General features: G+C 46.5%; 1 protein-coding gene across 4 annotated transcripts in view; it reads right to left on the bottom strand.

Annotated features, from left to right (window-relative positions):
- Window positions 1-1,110: 1,110 nt before the first annotated feature.
- PHACTR4 (phosphatase and actin regulator 4) overlaps window positions 1,111-18,762 on the bottom strand; it is an 87,232-nt gene continuing 69,580 nt past the window's right edge. For all 4 annotated transcript variants that reach the window (XM_029571908.1, XM_029571909.1, XM_029571907.1 and 1 more), the window contains 9 exons: window positions 15,686-16,066; window positions 12,515-13,100; window positions 12,107-12,339; window positions 10,942-11,098; window positions 9,142-9,197; window positions 6,805-6,866; window positions 6,179-6,316; window positions 4,008-4,084; window positions 1,111-3,712 (listed from right to left, as the gene is read on the bottom strand). In XM_029571908.1, coding sequence (XP_029427768.1) covers window positions 3,697-3,712; window positions 4,008-4,084; window positions 6,179-6,316; window positions 6,805-6,866; window positions 9,142-9,197; window positions 10,942-11,098; window positions 12,107-12,339; window positions 12,515-13,100; window positions 15,686-16,066 — 1,706 coding nt within the window. In that variant the 3' untranslated portion in view covers window positions 1,111-3,696. The remainder of the gene's footprint in view (window positions 3,713-4,007; window positions 4,085-6,178; window positions 6,317-6,804; window positions 6,867-9,141; window positions 9,198-10,941; window positions 11,099-12,106; window positions 12,340-12,514; window positions 13,101-15,685; window positions 16,067-18,762) is intronic.

An 18,762-nucleotide genomic window follows, 5' to 3' on the forward strand; every position in this document is an offset into this window, starting at 1 on the left:
AGTACCACCCTGGGTTTGGATTTCTCCACAGTAATGGGGGGCCTTGTGATGCACCCACTCAATATGGAGGTGGTTTACTAGGTCTATTCCCAACTCACTCGGCAGCCATTTTTCCAGTAAATCATGTAATTTCTCATCCGTGATGGTATCCGGAAATCTTAGAAACTGCAGGTTCGCTCGACGAGAGCGGTTTTCTAGATGGTCAATCTTCGTGAGCTTTGACCAATTTTTCTAGTTTTTCTAGCCAAATCATAATCTTCTACCAGGCCTATACGGCCTTCCACATTTTTCAGCCTTGCGTACAACTCCGAAATTGCATTTTTGAGCTCCGCCATTTGAGAAGAGTTCATCAAATCAAGGGCTCAGATCTGTAACCACCACCAAGGTAAGATCAGCCACTGTAGAGGCGTGGAGCCCTCCTATTGCTGTAGGGTCCTGCATGGCAGCCATTTTCCCCTCAGTCACTGCAGACTTTTCATAGTCTTTGTAAAACGCATGGTCATTTTTCACAAAATGCACCTTATAGAGTGTTTAGGGGTTGTCACTGGTTGTTCCTACAGGGTATAGTGAGCCTTTGAGCGAGGGATGGATCCAAATGTGAAAGGATCCCGGGGTTTGGCACCCAGAGCTTCAGGCAGCACCTCTATCCCAGCTGATTGCATCAAATGACTCAAAGCCCCTAACTTTTCGTAGGGAACATCAAAGCTGCAGCTCCATGCATGCAACAGGGCAAACCAGGACTAGATCAACCTAGCTGAGGCAGCAACCCTAGGCCCAGCACCTTATTTCACTTGAAAACAAAGGTGAAACCAGAGATCAAGTAGGATCTATAGTATGACAGCAAAAACTGGCAAATTGGAAGGGGCCTTATAGTCTATATCTGTCATTCTATTCCATGTTATGTTTCTCTTAAGAGAAACTGGAACACGTCTAGATTTGTAGTAACTCACCACTCACTAACTTTCAAATCAGACTCCTCCCTCCCTCCTATTACGGACAAGACAAGAACCAGGAACAACCTCCATCAGGAAATAGGAGAACAAGAGACAACTTTGAAATTAAAAAAAAAACAACAACAAACCACAATCACGTGTTTTGTTTATAAAAAGATCCCTAAAATAACTTTTATTTAATAATTAAAATTTGTAGATAGGAAGACAGATATACAATACAATGATTTTTTTTAATCAAAACATTTTATACAGTACAATTCTGTACGCAAGATCAATCTATGACAAGCTGGTTTCTATACAAAAAAAAACAGAGAAACAAAAACGTCTGCATGTTATGGCAAGAGACCAATAAGAAACAAACTATTAATCACATTTAAACTGTTGAATGAGGTATGTAGGGGCATGAGACAATTAAAAGAAAAGCAGAAAGAGGAGAGAATGATGTGGCACTCGTCAGAATGTTCAGTCCCTACCGATGACCATCACCTTTCCCGTCCCGTCTCCCCTCCCCCGTCATTTGGAATGAAGGGGAGGTGCGAGAAGAGGCAGGGGCAAGTTCTGCTTGCAGGCGGGAGGACAGGGCTTATTAGTCAGCTAGCAGATCTGCCCATGGCACTTCATCAGAAATGATCATGCATGTGCGTTGGAGAGCTTAAACAGCACATACCTAGGTCAAAGAGAGACATAGTACTCATGGGTAAACCCTAGCAAAAGCCACAGGTTTATTATACAATCCTCGGAAGGAAACATTGCGATTTTAAAAAGAAATCAATTTACTAGCATTCTATATGTGGAGGTGCTTGTAAAGTTGAAATTTATTCCATCTCTGTAGCTGTTCTGAGCACTTATAGAGTATCAGTCAGGCTGTCCTACAGAATTTCTACTCTTGGGCTCAGCTGGGAATTAAAAGGAAGCCAAGATCATGACACCAGCAAGCAAGCCCTAGACACCCTCCTTCTCCCCCACCCCCATAGAATTTTGATTTCTTTTGATGTACAAGACACAATGTTATGCCTAGAAAGACAAGGATAGATTTCAACCTAGTTAAATCCTGAATGACCTAGGTACTAATGCCCCTTTAAAAACCCAGGTACAATGCCCGGTCCTCGGCGAAAGCTGCCCTATCCCAAAACATTTCCATGAGAGATTAAAAAGCAAGCCGCATCCTCTGTGCACTCTGCAAAGACATCGAGCTACAGACACATTATTATGCATGCAGTAGCAAGAGAGTCAATGCTAAGACATTACTAGTGAATGTGGATATTTACTTTTCCCCCAAAGCCTGCCCTTTTATCTAACTTTTTAGAAGTAGTTTACCTGGGCCAGCTGAGGATATCACAAGAGGGTCAAGTCCATGCCAAATCAGAAATGAAAGATGTGTGGGAAATTAGTAGGAGAATGCACAAAGAATCTGGACTCTGATTTGTTCGGTTTGGAATACACTAAAATATAAAGTGTTATTGGTAACTGTATTTGCTAGGTTTACCAAAAAATGGTTTCACCACTGCTACTAAAACTGTCCACAATGTTATTTGTTCCATCTGGGCTGTGCTCAAGGAACAAACAAATATTTGGGCCACTAATGTTTTGAATTGTCCAGTAATGCCTTAAATGAACTGTTTTGTTATTCAACTAGCCCCCTGCCTCCTCACTCCCAAAATACAGACCAGTGCCATATAAAACCAGCATTAAATGATGTCCAAAATGAGGTTCTAATTGCACAGATTTCCACAAGAAAAAGTGAGAGTAAGCTGCACAGTTTTGCTCCTTGAAGTTACTTAAAAGAAAGCTGGTACTCTCAGTGCAGCACTCGCCACCAGCAAACAATTCTCAGGGCTTCCAGCAGATGGCAGTGTAAGAGCAGGAAAGCCAGAAGGGGAACACTAGGGACCTGGCAAACAGACCAACTGGGTTTATCTATCTTTTTATTTATAATTTTACATGGTTGTTTTTTTAAAAAGACATTCTCAATGTTAAAAGAAAATAAACTGTAGATTTTAAAAACAAATAAAAAAGGAAAAGGCAACAGTTATTTCTGCGTTAGCTGCTTTCTCACTCGTTAAAGATTTTTTCCTGGTTAAGAGAGCTGTCATTTTTGGTCTTTTTTTGTTTTCTTTTTAAAACCACCATCAAGTTCAGTTTTCTGCAGCATTCATGATTAGAGCGCGAAATTCCCTTTTAGGGAGACATTACAAATCGGTCAGTAGTGATTCACAATCTCAGTAAAAATATGGAAAAAAAAAAAAAAAAGGTTGCATCAGAAAAGCCATCTGCCATTCCATGAACTGCGTCAGTAGCTCCTGACAACAAAGTCTTTACAACCAATGTACATAAAACATGTTTGGAGACAGCAGGCCAGCACCAGGAGGGGTGGTGAGAGTATTTCTCTCCCCATCAGACTCAAAGCTGCCCCCATCTCAGTCCAGTAGACGTTACATACAGCAGACAATTCAAGGCAGTTGTACAGGAAAGAGGTGGAGCAGGAGATCGTGGTCCAGAAGGCAGCAACAGGGAGTCTTCTCCAGGAAGGCTGAATATTGCTGTAAAGAGTTGTGGCCAGTGTCTCAGCCCTGCCCACGGGCCATCATATGCACACACAGGCAAGGCAATGCAGCCGTCACGCCCAATCCCACCTGCAGCACGGCAGAGTCCTGGGGTTGCTCTAAGGGCATCAGATTCCAGGCACCAGAATTTGACACGGCAAGTGCTTCACGTCCTCCTCCTCTTTCCGGCAGCTTGGTAATCAAGGTCGATGGAACCTGAGAAAGGGAACAGTTTGAGGGGAAGTTTTGCACCTTGGGCACTTTTGAACCAACCAATCAACCATTCCAGACTTCTGATGGGAGTGCACCAATAATTAGAAAACTCAGCAGTATGGTGGCTCTGAGCTTCAGAGATCCAGGGGGTCTTTACTCTGCTCCAGAAGAGCTCACCTACGTTTTAGGACCCGGTTAAAATGCCAATTCTCTGGGCCAGGTACTGGGGGCATGGCATGACAGCTGCGGCAGAAACCCTTCACCCCCAGGGGATGGGCGCAATGGCCTCCCCACCTACCGTGTGTACTGCTTGCTCTCGTCATGGACTGCCATCTCCAAACTCTTGAACTCATTCAGTTCCTTTCGAATAGCAGCCTGTGGGGCAGAAGACAAGGTGGCAATGTTTTATTTTACATTTTCAATTCCAACTCACTCAAACTAAAGTATCTCTCTCACCCCATGGGTGCAACTTCTTCTGCCCCTACTACCCACGCACTTCCTAAACCGAGCAGGGCCCATTCCTGGGAGCTACAGACAACGCCTCTCATATTCCGTGGAGCTTTTCATTACTTCCGAGAGAACACCGCAGCTCCCAGCTTAGTTTTCAGTTTTTATTTTACCCAAAATTTACCAGTGTTTGTTACAAGAACAAAACCAGGAGAAATCAGTGGAAAGAAAGCACTCATTCTTCAAGGTAAATGTTTTTGCTCTTGTTGGAAACAAAATGAAATTTCTAGGAAAAATAAAATTAAAACCTGAAAACGAAGTGCCCTAAACATATTGAAGTAGAAGTGGGCAAAATGAAGGAACTCCATGGTTAGAAGTATCTGTCACCTCCAGTCCTGTCCCTACTGACGTGCTCGCACCCATCTCCCCTCCAAGGTCCATCCCTCCTGACAGTCCCATCCCCCCCCCCCCCCCCAAGTCCTGTCCCTACTGTCGCGCCCCCACCCATTCCTCCAAGGTCCCGTCCCTCCTGACAGTCCGGTCCCCCCAGTCCCATCCCCATTGATGCCAATCACCTCCAGTCCTGTCCCTATTGACGTGCTCGCACCCATCTCCCCTCCAAGGTCCATCCCTCCTGACAGTCCCATCCCCCCAAGTCCTGTCCCTACTGTCGCGCCCCCACCCATTCCTCCAAGGTCCCGTCCCTCCTGACAGTCCGGTCCCCCCAGTCCCATCCCCATTGATGCCAATCACCTCCAGTCCTGTCCCTATTGACGTGCTCGCACCCATCTCCCCTCCAAGGTCCATCCCTCCTGACAGTCCCATCCCCCCAAGTCCTGTCCCTACTGTCGCGCCCCCACCCATTCCTCCAAGGTCCCGTCCCTCCTGACAGTCCGGTCCCCCCAGTCCCATCCCCATTGATGCCAATCACCTCCAGTCCTGTCCCTATTGACGTGCTCGCACCCATCTCCCCTCCAAGGTCCATCCCTCCTGACAGTCCCATCCCCCCAAGTCCTGTCCCTACTGTCGCGCCCCCACCCATTCCTCCAAGGTCCCGTCCCTCCTGACAGTCCGGTCCCCCCAGTCCCATCCCCATTGATGCCAATCACCTCCAGTCCTGTCCCTATTGACGTGCTCGCACCCATCCCCCCCCCCTCCCAAGGTCCGTCCCTCCTGACAGTCCCATCCCCCCAAGTCCTGTCCCTACTGTCGCGCCCCCACCCATTCCTCCAAGGTCCCGTCCCTCCTGACAGTCCGGTCCCCCCAGTCCCATCCCCATTGATGCCAATCACCTCCAGTCCTGTCCCTATTGACGTGCCCCTCCCACCCATCCCTCCAAGGTCCCATCACCCAGCAGTCCCGTCCCCACCGATGACTGTCACCTCCAGTCCAGTCTCCCCCCACAGTCCCATGCCTACCGACGCCTGTCACATCAGAATTCCACACCTCTAGGCCACCACAGGAGACTTGTTTGGAAGAAATCAAACACACAGATTTGTGCATTACATGGCCTGCCAAGCTCTTCTCTCCCCAGCAGAAGCCACCACACAACTGCCTGCTATAGGAGATGGTGCCCGCTCCCTGCCAGCATGTTCTTCAGTGGCACTGGAGGTACACGGACAACTTAAGGGGGGGGCCATGGGCACTGTAAGTTCATTATCAGGAGCTCTGCTCCACCCAAAGAACATGTGTGGGGAATGAGTAGGAGGGAAGGGGCTGGAAGAGAGAAAGCCCTCTTAGTCAGCAACTCCGTATATGACCATGGGCAGTGATCAACAGGGAAAAGCCAACACTTTGTACAGTGACAGACTACAGCGTTCATGCTGGCTCGGCTAGCAAATGGGAAGATCAAGAGAAACCGGGATTATGTTCGCAAGCCAGCTCAGTGCTGCAGCTTCACAGTGCAAAAGGGACACAGCCATGCAAGAGCTCTGGCAAAGCATTCAGACAGCAAAGCTATCCCTTCCATTGCCGCGCAGGCTGCATACTCTTTCCAAGCCTCGCTGCAGCACCGGACTTTACCTTGTCTGCAGGCGTGAGCTTCGTCCATGGCTTGTCCGCACGCCGGTCGTAGTCATGTGCTTCCGTGGCCTCCACGTACTCATTGAACCTTAAGATTTTCCGCTCCAGCAGTTCAGCCACCGTGGGCCTCTGGCTGAGCTGAAATGGATAGCGAAGACAGAATTAAGTTTCCAAGCTAAACCTGGCAACTAGAAGGTAGCATGGAACATAACCACGTTAAGTAAACCCTTCAGAGGCCAGCAAAGAAGCAGCAGCATTCTCTACAGTACTAGCTGTCTGCTTTAAATCCAGTTTTCTAGAAAATGTCGCACAAAAAAAAAAAAAAAAAAAGCAAACATTTTAAAGCAAAATATATTCCAACACATGGGGGAATACAAATATATCCACTTGCACATTCCTATTTTAGGTGTTGTAGAGTGCTATTTTCTCTTCCCTGAGGTCTCCCTTCTACTGCATTTTGTATGCCAAGATCACCTTGAGCTAAAGTAGCATTGATAGAGCCAGAAAGGATGGGCCAATTGGTCTATATTTTCCAGCATCTACAATGTTCGTGCTTTGGAGTACTAGATTTCATAGTATGTCCAGTCAAGATATCAGACGACTGAAATTTCATTTGGCAGACATACTTTTCTGGTGAGGCGGCGTTTAATCTCACGCTTCTCCGCCAGGCGATCGGCTTCATTTTTTTCTAAAGAGACAAGAGGCAGATGTTAAAAACAAAAAAAAAAATTAAACACAGCAGATGTCTCTGAAGCAACTCCTACATTTCCACTGATGGGCGAGGCTGGACCTTGTAAATGCTTTCAGAATGTGGAGAAGATCTTACCCAGCTCGGAACCACTCAGATATTTGACAGGCCGCAGTCCTGTGCAAAGAAGCATCTTCCATAGCACAAGAAACTCCAGGAGAGAGAGAGAGAGATCAGGATGTGCAGTTGGCAGGAAGGAGGTTCAGAGGAAAAGTTAGAAATACTTTACTGAAGTGAGGGTGGATGAGTGGAATCGCCTACTCTGCCAAGGCAGCAATAACATAAGTCAAGCATGCTTGGGACAGACAAACATGATGCTCTACCTAGTCTGCCCATCCACAACTGCTCAGTTCCATAATCCCTCCCAGTCCCTCAGAGATCCCCCCTTGTGCTTATCCCATTCTTTGTTGAATTCAGATACTGTCCTTGGTCTCCATCACCTCCACTGGGAGGCCGTTCCATGCATCCACCACCCTCTTGTAAAGCAATATCCCACCCCCCCTTTCCTTTGAAAGAGGTCTGCCTCCTGTGCATGGAAACCTTGGAAGTATTTATCATCTCTATCCTGCTTTTCCTCTAGGATATACGTGGTTGGATCTATAAGGCTGCCCCCATACACTTTACAACGAAGGCCGCTGAACTGACTCCCTCTGGTTTTAATCTTTTTGAAGGCGAGGTCTCCAGAACTTTACCCGGTACTGCACCAGAGACTCATACCAGGGCTGCAGCATTTTCTGCTGACTGTTCCTCCCCGATGCACCCAAGTATTTTCCTAGCTTTTGTCTTATTCACCTGTTTGGCCACCTTAAGGTCAGATAATTAATCCCAGATCGCTCTGTACATACTGTACTGTTCTTCTGGGGTTTTGCATCCCAAATTTATTAATTACTCTGCATTCTTACCATTCCTCCAGATCAAGGATAGGGGAGAGGGGTGGTAAGGAATGGAGGGACCAGAGATCGAGCAAGGTCTGCAGAAACACAGGGGCATAAAGTCAGGCCAGGAGTGACTTTTCAGACATCTAAAGCTAGATTTTTGCATGCATTCTAACTTCCTTACTCATGACACCATCACAAATGGGAAAAGCACAGAGTCATCACTGTCCTTAATACACAAGAGATCCTGTTATTTACTGTGGATCCTGGGCTGAGCCACTGGCCTGTATTACTGGAATTTAATGCCAGGAAAGTAACAGTAGAATTTAGGCCCGATTTTCCTAATTTTTCCCCACAAATGCAGATTGTAAAGTTTGGTTTAAGCTCCTCTCTCTGGTTTTTAAGGCTTCCAACCCCCCCCCCCCCCCCCCCATCTCACAGATCGTTTAATTCCATTTCATCCATCTAGAACCCTTCCAGATCCTAAAAAGATGCGGCTTGAACGCACCCGTCAAGTCGCTTTCAGATATCTGAGGAAAGCCTGGAGCTTGGGTATTTGTCAGGAAATGAACTCTCTCAGGCTCCGCAAAGCTGCTAGAACATGGGCTTTTTAATCAGGCTTTTAGCGACAGATCCCTTGTTGCCAGAGGACAAGGCTTCTCTTTGCCTAGCCAAAGCTATTTCAACGTGGCCTCTAATGTGCTTGGTTGTATTTGCCCCTGTGAATGTTTTTCTGTTTTTATTGTATTATGTTTAATTCTTGCCAATTTTTTTTTTTTTTTTACTTTGTTATTGTGGGAATTTATCTTATGATTTAATGGTTTTCTTTATTTTTATCTGTTTGTAGTTAAGTAACCCGCTTTAACTTTTTTCAGGAAAATGATATAAGTTAATAAACTAAGCTAAAAAAAAAAATAAGTAAATCAAGCCCTTAGTTTGAAGTCATGCATCTTGGGAATGAACAGCATTAACTTGGGAAATAACGTACATGCCTGTATAAAATGGTCCTAGGAGTGCTGCAGAGGTCTGGGCTTTCAGGATGGTCAATGAATACAGTACATTTGCACGCACCCAAATCCAGGAACCCAGTTAATCATTTGCATAATCTAGCTAGCCAGAAAAGCAGAAGTGTTTGCAATACTTAAGAACCAGAGTGACCCATCCCTAACACGCGCATTCATCATTTTTCAGCCCTTGTGCCCCTCCCCCGCTCTGTGCCGATCGTGAATGTTCAGGTTCTTCGCAGGAGGCGGCAGGTGATCTTTGCTTAGTTTCCTTGGTAAAGCAGAGGTCCCCATTTGTAACCATGCACATCTAGGAGCTTCAGGATTATTACTTACGCTGCAGAATATTCCTTTGTTCCAACTCTTCCGCTGTGGGTCTCTGGCTAAGCCGCCTGAATAATTAAGAGAGATGAAAATTAGACTACAGTCCCCTTCATATCCTCAGTCTTCACTCCTCCCCATCCCCGCACAGCATGCCTGGGCTGCTGTAGGAACCCTGGAGTATTGTTCTCCAAGGTACATCATTCAGGGCCATCAGTAACAGCAAAACCATCCTCCCTGGCCAGAGAGCACCACCTCCATGGCACCAGTCTCAGTTGCGGCCCACTGTACTGCCAAAACCCATTAAGGCAACACTTCAGAGCAGACATGAAAGCTGCTCATACTGAAATGCTCTCCTGTAGCACTATTTTCTAGTGCTACATACTCTTAGGAGATAAACTTTAGAAAAACCAAGTTAAATATCCTTCAATATTTTAGGCAGCGAGGGGGCAGTAATAGTGCAAGCCAGAAAGTACCACGGAGGAAACTCGCCCTATTGGAAACCCTTGATGAGAGCCTCCTCAGGAAAAGCCTGTGCAGCAGGAACTGCTTCCCAACTGGGTGCAGAGAGACAGAAAGGGAAGGAAGGGCATCAGAGGGGAGCCAAGGCCCAAAAACAAAGCAGATATCAAAGTGCATTTAGTGCTAGACAACGCCCGCTGAATACCTGGTTATGTTCAGCGGCCGCTAGACAGCCGGATAAGTCACTTCTCTGGCTAAGTAGCGATAGCTTTAGGCAGATAATTTATCCAGGTAAGTTAGACTGCTTGATAGCAGGCCCAAGACAGATAAGACTTATCCACCTAAATAGCGCTTTCTGTGGGGATATTCAGCGCCATAGTCGTGCTGCTGAATATCCCATCTAAGGCAGGCATATCCAGCTAACTTAGAAATCAGTCTACATTTTGAATCTCTCTCTCTGTTTCTAAAGATAATTATTCGGATCTTCGAGTATGCAGGGCTGCAAAGGAGCATCTCCATGCTTCCAGAGAAGCGTTTCCCCAGCTCGTGGAATGGAAGGCCGTTTTTCCCTGCTGTCCTAACAGCAGTTATGGATGTTTTCTGTACAATCACTAGGAGTTTTCCGTGCAGGGATCCACGTTAACTCATGCTCAGAGCCGTCCCTGGTTTCTGGTGAGGAGGAGGAGCTTTTCTTTCCAAAACTAAACCAGGGATCAGCATAGGAAACTCCAAGGAGAGAGACTCAGGTAGAATGCACAGAAATATTTTTTCATGGAAAAGGGTGGTGGGTGCATGGAATACCCTCCCAGAAGAGGTGGTGAAGATGAAACGGTGACTGAATTCAAAATGGCATGGGATAAAGACAGATTCTCAGTGGCTGGAGGGATGGAAATGAAGAAAAACTTTAGGTGTTGCATTTCTGCATGGGGGGGGGGGGGGCAGTAACCCTTACCCCGAGGCAGTTACTATCCTAAACTTCCTGGGCAAACTGGATGAACCCTGTGTGTCTATCTGCTGTCATTTACCGCGCTGGTTTATAATCTCTGCTAGCGGGCTGTTTCTAGCTCCTGTGATAGATCTGGGGAGTATTCTGCCAGTGTGGTTTTTTTAATCAATATGGTATCATCGCCATAGATGGGGGGGGGGGGGCTGTGCCAGACAATTCACAGTTACAGAGGCAGGAATTTTAAGAGCTTATGATCCAAGTTTGAGCCTAGGGAGGCTACGCTACTTGTTCAAGCTCTGGAAGTAGACAGATTTCGGAGTGTCACGTACTAACTGCCACCCTGCAATCCTGACTCAACGGCTCAAGGTCCCTGATCTGCTGAGACGGGATGGGACATGGCTGCGTACCTGATGAGCGCGGTGCCGATCTGCTGCTTGATCTCGTTCCACTCTTCCTTGCTCTTGCGGGGCAGCGTGCTCCGGCCTTCCTGCTCCTCGGGGACAGACCTGCTGTTCAGCTTCATTGCCAGCGTGTCCTTCCTCTTCACCTTGCTGGCCAGAGCACCTGAAGAAGGGAAGCCGACAATCCCCGTCAAAGCAGCTCAGAAAGCAAAACAAAGCTTGGGCAAATTTCATTTAACACAGACCAAACTCAGAGAGGCGAGGCTGGCGATTCAAAAAGTGGAAGACTCCTCAGCCATCTTAACCTTCTTAATCCCAGAGCTGAGGATGCCTGAACCCGGATTAGCTTTCAATTCTCTACTGCGCAGGCTAACACCACGCAGTGCAAGAGCATCTGAGAAACGAGAATCTTTTGAGCTTGATTTGTTTTTGCTCTAAACAAATTCAGTTCAAAATCATTCGTGGATTAAGCAGACCCGACTGGACAAGCCTCTTCAACTGCCTCCCCTCCGATTTGAGATGAATGTTGGCCCCTCTGCCAGCATCCAAGCGCACCAGAGGTTCAATGTCCCGCTGCATTAAATAAGCTGGTTTTGGCAACCGGGAGCTCTGCGACTACGCGTCTGCACACCCCTAACCCCACTTGTGAACTAAAGGCCAACCTAAGACGTTCAGAGCGGGGAAGCCACTCAGCGAGAGACACAAAAAAATCAATTCACGTTATAGGACAGACGGTGCTGAGGCAACCGGGGTGTGCTGGACCACTGCACACACTCTTAGCCGCCAAAACAGAAAGGTGCTCTTAGAGCAGAATGAAAGGACCTCCCCCCTCTTTCTCCATCATCACACACTCGAGGCGGTGATTAGAGACTCCTCCCCCCCATCCATTTTTGCAGCATGGGTAAAAGTACCCCTCACCGTGAAAGTCTGCAGGTACGGGGGCTTCTCCCATGATCTTACCCAGATAACTACTTCGTTACCAGAGTATAATCTTTTGAAAACCATCCTCCGTACTTCAGGTTTTCTACAGATAGCCCTATTTACATAAAATTTACAAAAAAAGTTGCATTGTAAAGAAATAAGACAGGTTTATAATATCAACACTAATTAAGATTCAGTTGCTGCAGAATCCCAACCCATGCTGGCGTCTTTAAAAAGATCCCGTCCTTACTGTTCTGACTGTCGTCGTCTTCCTCGTCCTCGTCTTCATCGTCCTTGTAAAGGACGGGTCCCTCAGAATCAGAGTCGCTCACGTCCTCCTCCTCCTCTTCCTCCTGAAGCACCTGCGGTACCGCCTCAGGAATAATGGTGACCGTCTCCTGCTCACCGATGTAAATGCGGGGTCCTGGGCCTCGCTCAGACTCCGGCGAGAGGTCTTCCTCCTCGTCAAAATCATCATCAGGCCTAAAAGAGAGAGAGAGAGGCGCACAATCAGCTCCTCTCTGAGAAAAATATGCAGAGCACAGGCAAAATTTCTACTGGTATCAGAGGAATATCCCAAAAGTTTCCCCGTTTATGGAACTTAAGGAACTTTCACCTTCTGGGTTTATTTAGGGAAAGGGGTTTCCACATTACTCACACTTTCAGTAGCTCAATGGTAACCGGCAGAGACCTGACTCGACCGACTGCGTTGCTCTCCTCCATTACGTTCCCACTGGTCTCAAACAGCAGCGAGTGGGCGCGGTGCGATCCCTCGGGCATGACGGGCTGGGGGCTGGTGAGCGCCTGCTGTATCCGGATGTGCAGCGGGACCTGGGAGAGCCGAGGGGGCAGCTGGGGCTCACCTGCTTCCTGCGGTCTGGCGGTCACCTCCGAGGCGGGGAGACGATCCTCCTCGGGCACCTCGCTCGGCAGTGCCAGGTCAAGCGGGGGCACCAGGAGCTGCGGTTTGGTTGCAGGGTGTGGGGGGCGATGGGGGTTTGGGGGGATGTGGGTGGGCAGTGGGGGGGATGGGGAGGGCAGTGGCTGGTGTACCACTACGGCTGGCACACCACCGCCGCTGGGGGTCTCCCTTTGATCGTTCTGCGCTTTAAGGGCGGAAGCCGCAGGGGGCTCCACCACGGACGCGGGGGCAGGAAAGACGTTTCTCTTCGCTGGCAGAGGGGGCGAAGGCTTTGCATTAGCAAGTGCTGGTGCATTTCCTCCGCCAGCCTGAGACAGGTCCCCTGAAAAAACCAAGAGGAAAATCGATTATGCTAGAACTGTTCTCTCTGACCATAAAAAGCACAGCTCAGAAGCAACCCACAGATCATAACCAGTTATTAAATTCTTCTGGCAAAAGGAGTTATACCAACCAGACCAGTCTAGAGAACATAAAATATAATGCTCACATACAGCGAGAGACCACTGAGGTTTAACAACTATAGCTGGGAGTTACTCAAACTCCAAACGTGACATCAACATGGCACCAGTGCTGAGAAAGCTGGTGATGTGAGTGTATCAGGCTCTGTGTGGGGAAACGCAGAATAACCTTCAGAAAGCCTCTGGCATGGGATCGAAACATCCATTAAGGAAGGCAGGTTTTAGGATTATAAAGTTCCTTTCTTTAGACATTTGAGTGCCTGGTGTTCTACATAGGACTTGCCAGCAGTTGGCACAAAAAGGGCAACGTCCTAATTGCCGTCAGCTGCCGTTCTGGGGATAAATTAGTAGATACTGACTGACTGGCAGTGAGCTGAGCGTGTGTTTTTTCAGGGCACTACTGAATCCGACGAGTCACGGGCTGCTGGCGCCATTTTCAAAGCACAGGGAGTGAAGGCGCTGCTCCTGACCTTGGGAGCTCGCAGATACCCCCTCCCCCTCCCCCCCCCGGGATGGGGTAAATGGTAGCCGTAGAGGTCCTCGGCCCTGGCATTTCTTTATGGCACTGGGGGTGGGGTCAGAGGGCCTTAGAATGTTTATGTATTTCTGTGCAAGGCCATTTGATCTCTTCCATTTGGAACAAACAAAATATTTTTGTTTGGGTGTTGAATTCATTAAAAAAAAAAAAAGCACATCCCTAGAATTTATCACAAACTGCGGGATCAAATTACTGCGATTCTTTTTTCGCTGCTCTTCCCTTCTGCACGCCGAGAGCCCCGCAAGCTTCTGCAGAATGCGGGAGCCAGAATTTAACAGGATCAAGGAGACATGAACATCTCACTCCTGCCCTCTTCTTTCCACTGCCTTCCTCTTCAATGGAGGGTAAAATGCAGAATTGTTAAACAGCGGATCAGTGTTGTATTGCGCACTTAGGATTGCTGGAAGCGCCTTCTTCCCGGCTCGCTCACTTGGTTGAGACACGTGACCAAGCTCTCTCTCGGTGGTTGGTTCCAGTGTTATGAAACCCATTGGTGGAGCAGTTAGGGATATCATCCGGTCAAAAAACCTTTAGAAAGGCTTTGACAACCTGGCCGTTTAAGCTCAGGCTAGTCAAATTCCGCAGGTAGTTAGATTGTTGTAAGAAACAGATTCTGACAAATTAGGACTGGGCTCATTTTTCTGTTTTTTTTTTACTTTTATTTGGTGATGCATGTTTTATGATCATGTATCTTTTTATTGTACCTCACTATGAATTATGGAATAGTGGGTTAAAAGTTTTCAAATTCAATTAAAAATTTAATTAACCCTGCCAGTCACAAATGTTTTATAGGTTTATGATTACAAAAACTGTTTGAGGGGGATGCACTTTCTTGCTCCGGTGCAGAGGAATGCTTTGCTCTATTACCTTGAAGAATACAAGTGTTTATATGCTGGGATATAAAAAAAAAAAGCACAAAATCAGCACACGTCAAACTCAGGAGTTATAGCACCAGCTGTCAAGGTTTCAGCCTAAGGCACGACAGTTTTAAACAGGCACCATTCCACCTCTTTGTGTGCATCTTCGTATTCCCTCAAATTAAAGCACATGCCACTCAGAATAATAGTGCATGCAAAATTCAGTTACATGCAGTGAAACAAAAAAAAAAAAAACCACACATAACTTCCCATGGAAGAGCAAAAACCTGAAAGAGCTGAAGAGGTCTTATCAGCACACCTGGGTGATTCAACTGCACAGACACAGACCGGGGAATCGTAGGGTCCGGCATGCGCCATGGCTTAGGAGGATGGTATAGACAGGAGGAATATTACCAGGCCTCCAAGACAAGATCAGCAAGATGTGGATCACCCGAGGACTTACACTGCGTCTACCACTCTTATCTGTTTATTTTATTTAAAAATGATTTAACACCCTTAAAAATCCAAAGTTCTCAGCAGGGCATACAGTAACAAGCATGAAAAACTATAGAACACAAAAAAACTCAACGAATATACAAAAGATAAAAAAAAGTTATCGTCTCTTTTTATTTCAACAATCCCAAATTGGCAGCAGTGGTTTTCAATTGGTTGAGAAGCAGACGTTCACCAGCCAATGGGACCACTTGGAGATTGATGCAATTTGAATTTGGGGGTGGATAGAAAAAACCCTGAAAGTAATTTCACAGAAATAAAACAAAAATGGTTTCATCTCACTTCTCGTTTTAGTGCAGACTAAAATTGAAAAAAAAAAAAAAAAAAAAGCAAACAAACCCACATTCTCCCTGCACACACTCTAATGCAAATATTTCCACCTCTCAAGCACCATTTAAAGTGCAGGCGAGAGTTTAAAACCAGTCAGACTCCGCGCAGCTTCTGTAAGGCTGGCATCCCTTGCCCGGGCATGAACAGAGCAGCGATTCCAGCTCCTGGAAGGGACGCGATACGCAAACAAAGCAGCAGCCGTCAGACTTACCAAGCAAAGGGTTGCTATTTCTGTTCACCGGCTTAGGGGGCGGGACAGGGGGCTGCTTGAGAGGGCCCGTGCTGCTTGTAGTTGTGCTTGCAGTAGTGTTAATGCTGGAGACAGCAGTGGGCACAGTCCTGGGGGACGGGCAGGGAGCTGCCGCGGAACCCGTGGCTGGATCGGTGGCGGCAGCTGTAGTGACGGCCAGGACAGTCCTGACTGTGCCGGAGGCAGTCGTAGGTTCTCTCAAGTGCCCCTCGCTTGCCTCATGGGAGTACGACGACAGGGGTCTTTTCGGAGGAAGCAAAGGTTGTTTAGGAGCAAGAGGCTCTCGCGGAGGCTGCTCATGAACAGGCTCCACTTCGGAGCTGGGGCGGCTTCCACTTGAATCTACAAAGTAAGAAATAAAATAAAGTTAGGATTTTTTTTTAATTTCTTTTATGTTTGTGAACAGTGCTAACTTGACAGCACTAACTACAGTCTCATTTACAGTATCCACAAACTGAACGCAGCTTGAACTGCAGTCATGAAAAGCTTCTAGCTCTTACTGCCTCTCACCTAAAACAGCACAGCTCAATTAGAAGCCAGTTTCTGCACTAGCTAGAAAGCTAAAAGTTGCTTACCTGTAACCGGGGTTTCTCCAAGGACAGCAAAACAAAAGCCACATAAAATAGGTAACATCATCTGACAGCGTATAGTCACTTTGCTCGCAAAGCCCAGAAAGTTGTGTCTCTGAATAGCTTGGCAAGTTTCTTTGGGAGGGATTATCTGGCTATCCAGGGAGCACTCCCTCTTACAGGTAAAGCAACTTCGCTTTCTCAGTGGACAAGCACCACAGCAAGCCAGGAGATGGCACTCCACAGCTGAGGGTTGTTCAAAACAGACTGACTTTCAGCGGTTTCTTGGCATGCCCTTTTGTGTACTGCAGGAAGTTTATTATGATTATTTAAAAATGTTCTTGAGCACTGCTTGACCGAATGAATTCTCATTGCTGGATTCCTTATCTAGACAGTAATGTTTTGTAAAAGTACCGTATATGGCAGCCTTACAGATACTTTGGCTCGATGCCGAATTGTGATGTGCCATCGACATGGCCATTGCTCGTATCTGATGCACCTTTGTGCGCACGTTTCCAAACTCATGGTTGCATGGCGTACATTATGCCAACAATCTCGATAAAAGTCTGTTTCTTAACAGCTGACCCTCGAGTCACCTCATAGGATATGAAAAGTTTGATCGATTTCTTGAGTGTTTCTGTTCTGTCCTAGTCAATCAAAACGGCTCTTCTGCAGTCCAGGATATGCAATGCCTGTTCAGCCACTTACGGATGTAGTTTAGGAAAAAAACATTGGTAGCAGAATCTTGATTTAAGCAGAATTGTGATGCTGCTTTCGTAAGAAGCTTTTGGTGTGTTTATGAATATTTTGATTTAGGTTATTAATGTCTGCAGTTCACTTTCTCTGCTAGCTGATGTGATTACTATTAGAAATAAGGTTTTCTATGCCACGAACTTCATATCCACAGTAGCAATTGGTTCAAATGGTGCTTTAATAAGCTGTTGCAATACAATATTCAAGTCGGCCTAAGGAATACTGTCCTTTTATGAATCTAGCCACCAATGGCTGCTGAGAAATTGGTTTTTCCCTCAGCTGTGTTGTGATAAGCTACTATTACGCTCAAATTTACTAATGGAACTTGTTTAAGTCCAGAATCCATTTTCAAAGCTGAACATACGAAAGGTTGTGCTCCTTGATTTGTGTGCCAGTTAGTGATTTATTTTTCTGTTTTAAATTGTAGGATCTTCTTGTGGCAGGTTTTCTGGATGCCATTAGAATTTCATTTATTCTTTGTGCTTAACATAGCTGCTTAATTATGTTGCTTTTAACATCCATTCTGTTAACTCTAGAGACTGGAGGTTGGGATGCAGAACCGTTCCCTCGTATTAACAGGCTTGGAATTATGGGTAACTTTACAGATGTATCTCCCAGTAGTCTGATCATCCAAGGGGACCAAGTCTGATGAGGCCAGCAGGGTGATCATTCCTCTATCCTTCATTTCAAAAACTGTCTTTGCTAGTAATGGAATTGGTGGAAAAGTATATATCATGCCTTCATTCCATGGAATTATCCTTTGATGGCCGTTTCAAACTCTTCTGTAGTTTGTAATCAAATGGAGATGCAAATAAGTCTGTGCCCATAGTTGTGAAAAGGCCTTGTAGTATGAGATAGTCACATGACTGTGATTCTCTGTTGGCTGTTATATTGTTCTTTCCTGGTAGGTAGATTGCAGAGACCTGCATGTTCTTTTTTGCTTGCCCAATTCTGTACATCCAAGGACTCTTTGCAGGATAATAGGACATCTATTGAAGCATTTGCTTCATATATGCATCTTCAAAGTCGGCCCGCAATTTCTGGACAAAGGTGCACCACGTTCAGCAAGTGCTGCAGTAGGATGACTGGACACACGATTTTTGACGACTGTCTGAAGCTCCAGTGTAGGAGGTGAAGACCTGCCACTTGATGTTTCCGTGCTCTCTCTTTGAACACTTTCCTCCTACTTCCATGAGATCGGAGGATGAGCTCGGTGATGAAGATGTATCTTGCGGCATGCATATACATTTGCTCCGAGGTGTTTTTTTCTTCCCACACTGGAGATGGTCAGCACCAGTGCTTCAGTGACTAAACTCAGCGTTGATGCTTCTGCTCAATCTTTTTTTTCAGTGGCGGCGCAGATGGATCTGCACTGGGGCTCTTCGGTGAAGATGCTGCTCAGCTCTGACTTGCTGACCCTGACAGTTTGGTACTGAACCTCTTAGGCACAGGCCATGTTTCGGCCCCGTTGCTTTGCTTTCCACCACCACCACCAATTCCCAGCTTCTTCGATCCTGAGTTGCTTTTAAAAAGGGTTTCTGATGAACCTAGGATGCTCATTTTGGTAGAACAGTGCCCTCAGGGATTAGGAGAATCACGATCTGGACCAAGGCATCTGAGGCAAAAAGTATGCAAATCCAATATGAATATTTTTTGTCCAATGTTTGCATTTCTTGAATGGGCTTTTCCCCTTCTTTTCCAGAGACAATCTGAAAT

The sequence above is a fragment of the Rhinatrema bivittatum genome, chromosome 11 (genome assembly GCF_901001135.1).
Source record: "Rhinatrema bivittatum chromosome 11, aRhiBiv1.1, whole genome shotgun sequence".
Taxonomy (NCBI): domain Eukaryota; kingdom Metazoa; phylum Chordata; class Amphibia; order Gymnophiona; family Rhinatrematidae; genus Rhinatrema; species Rhinatrema bivittatum.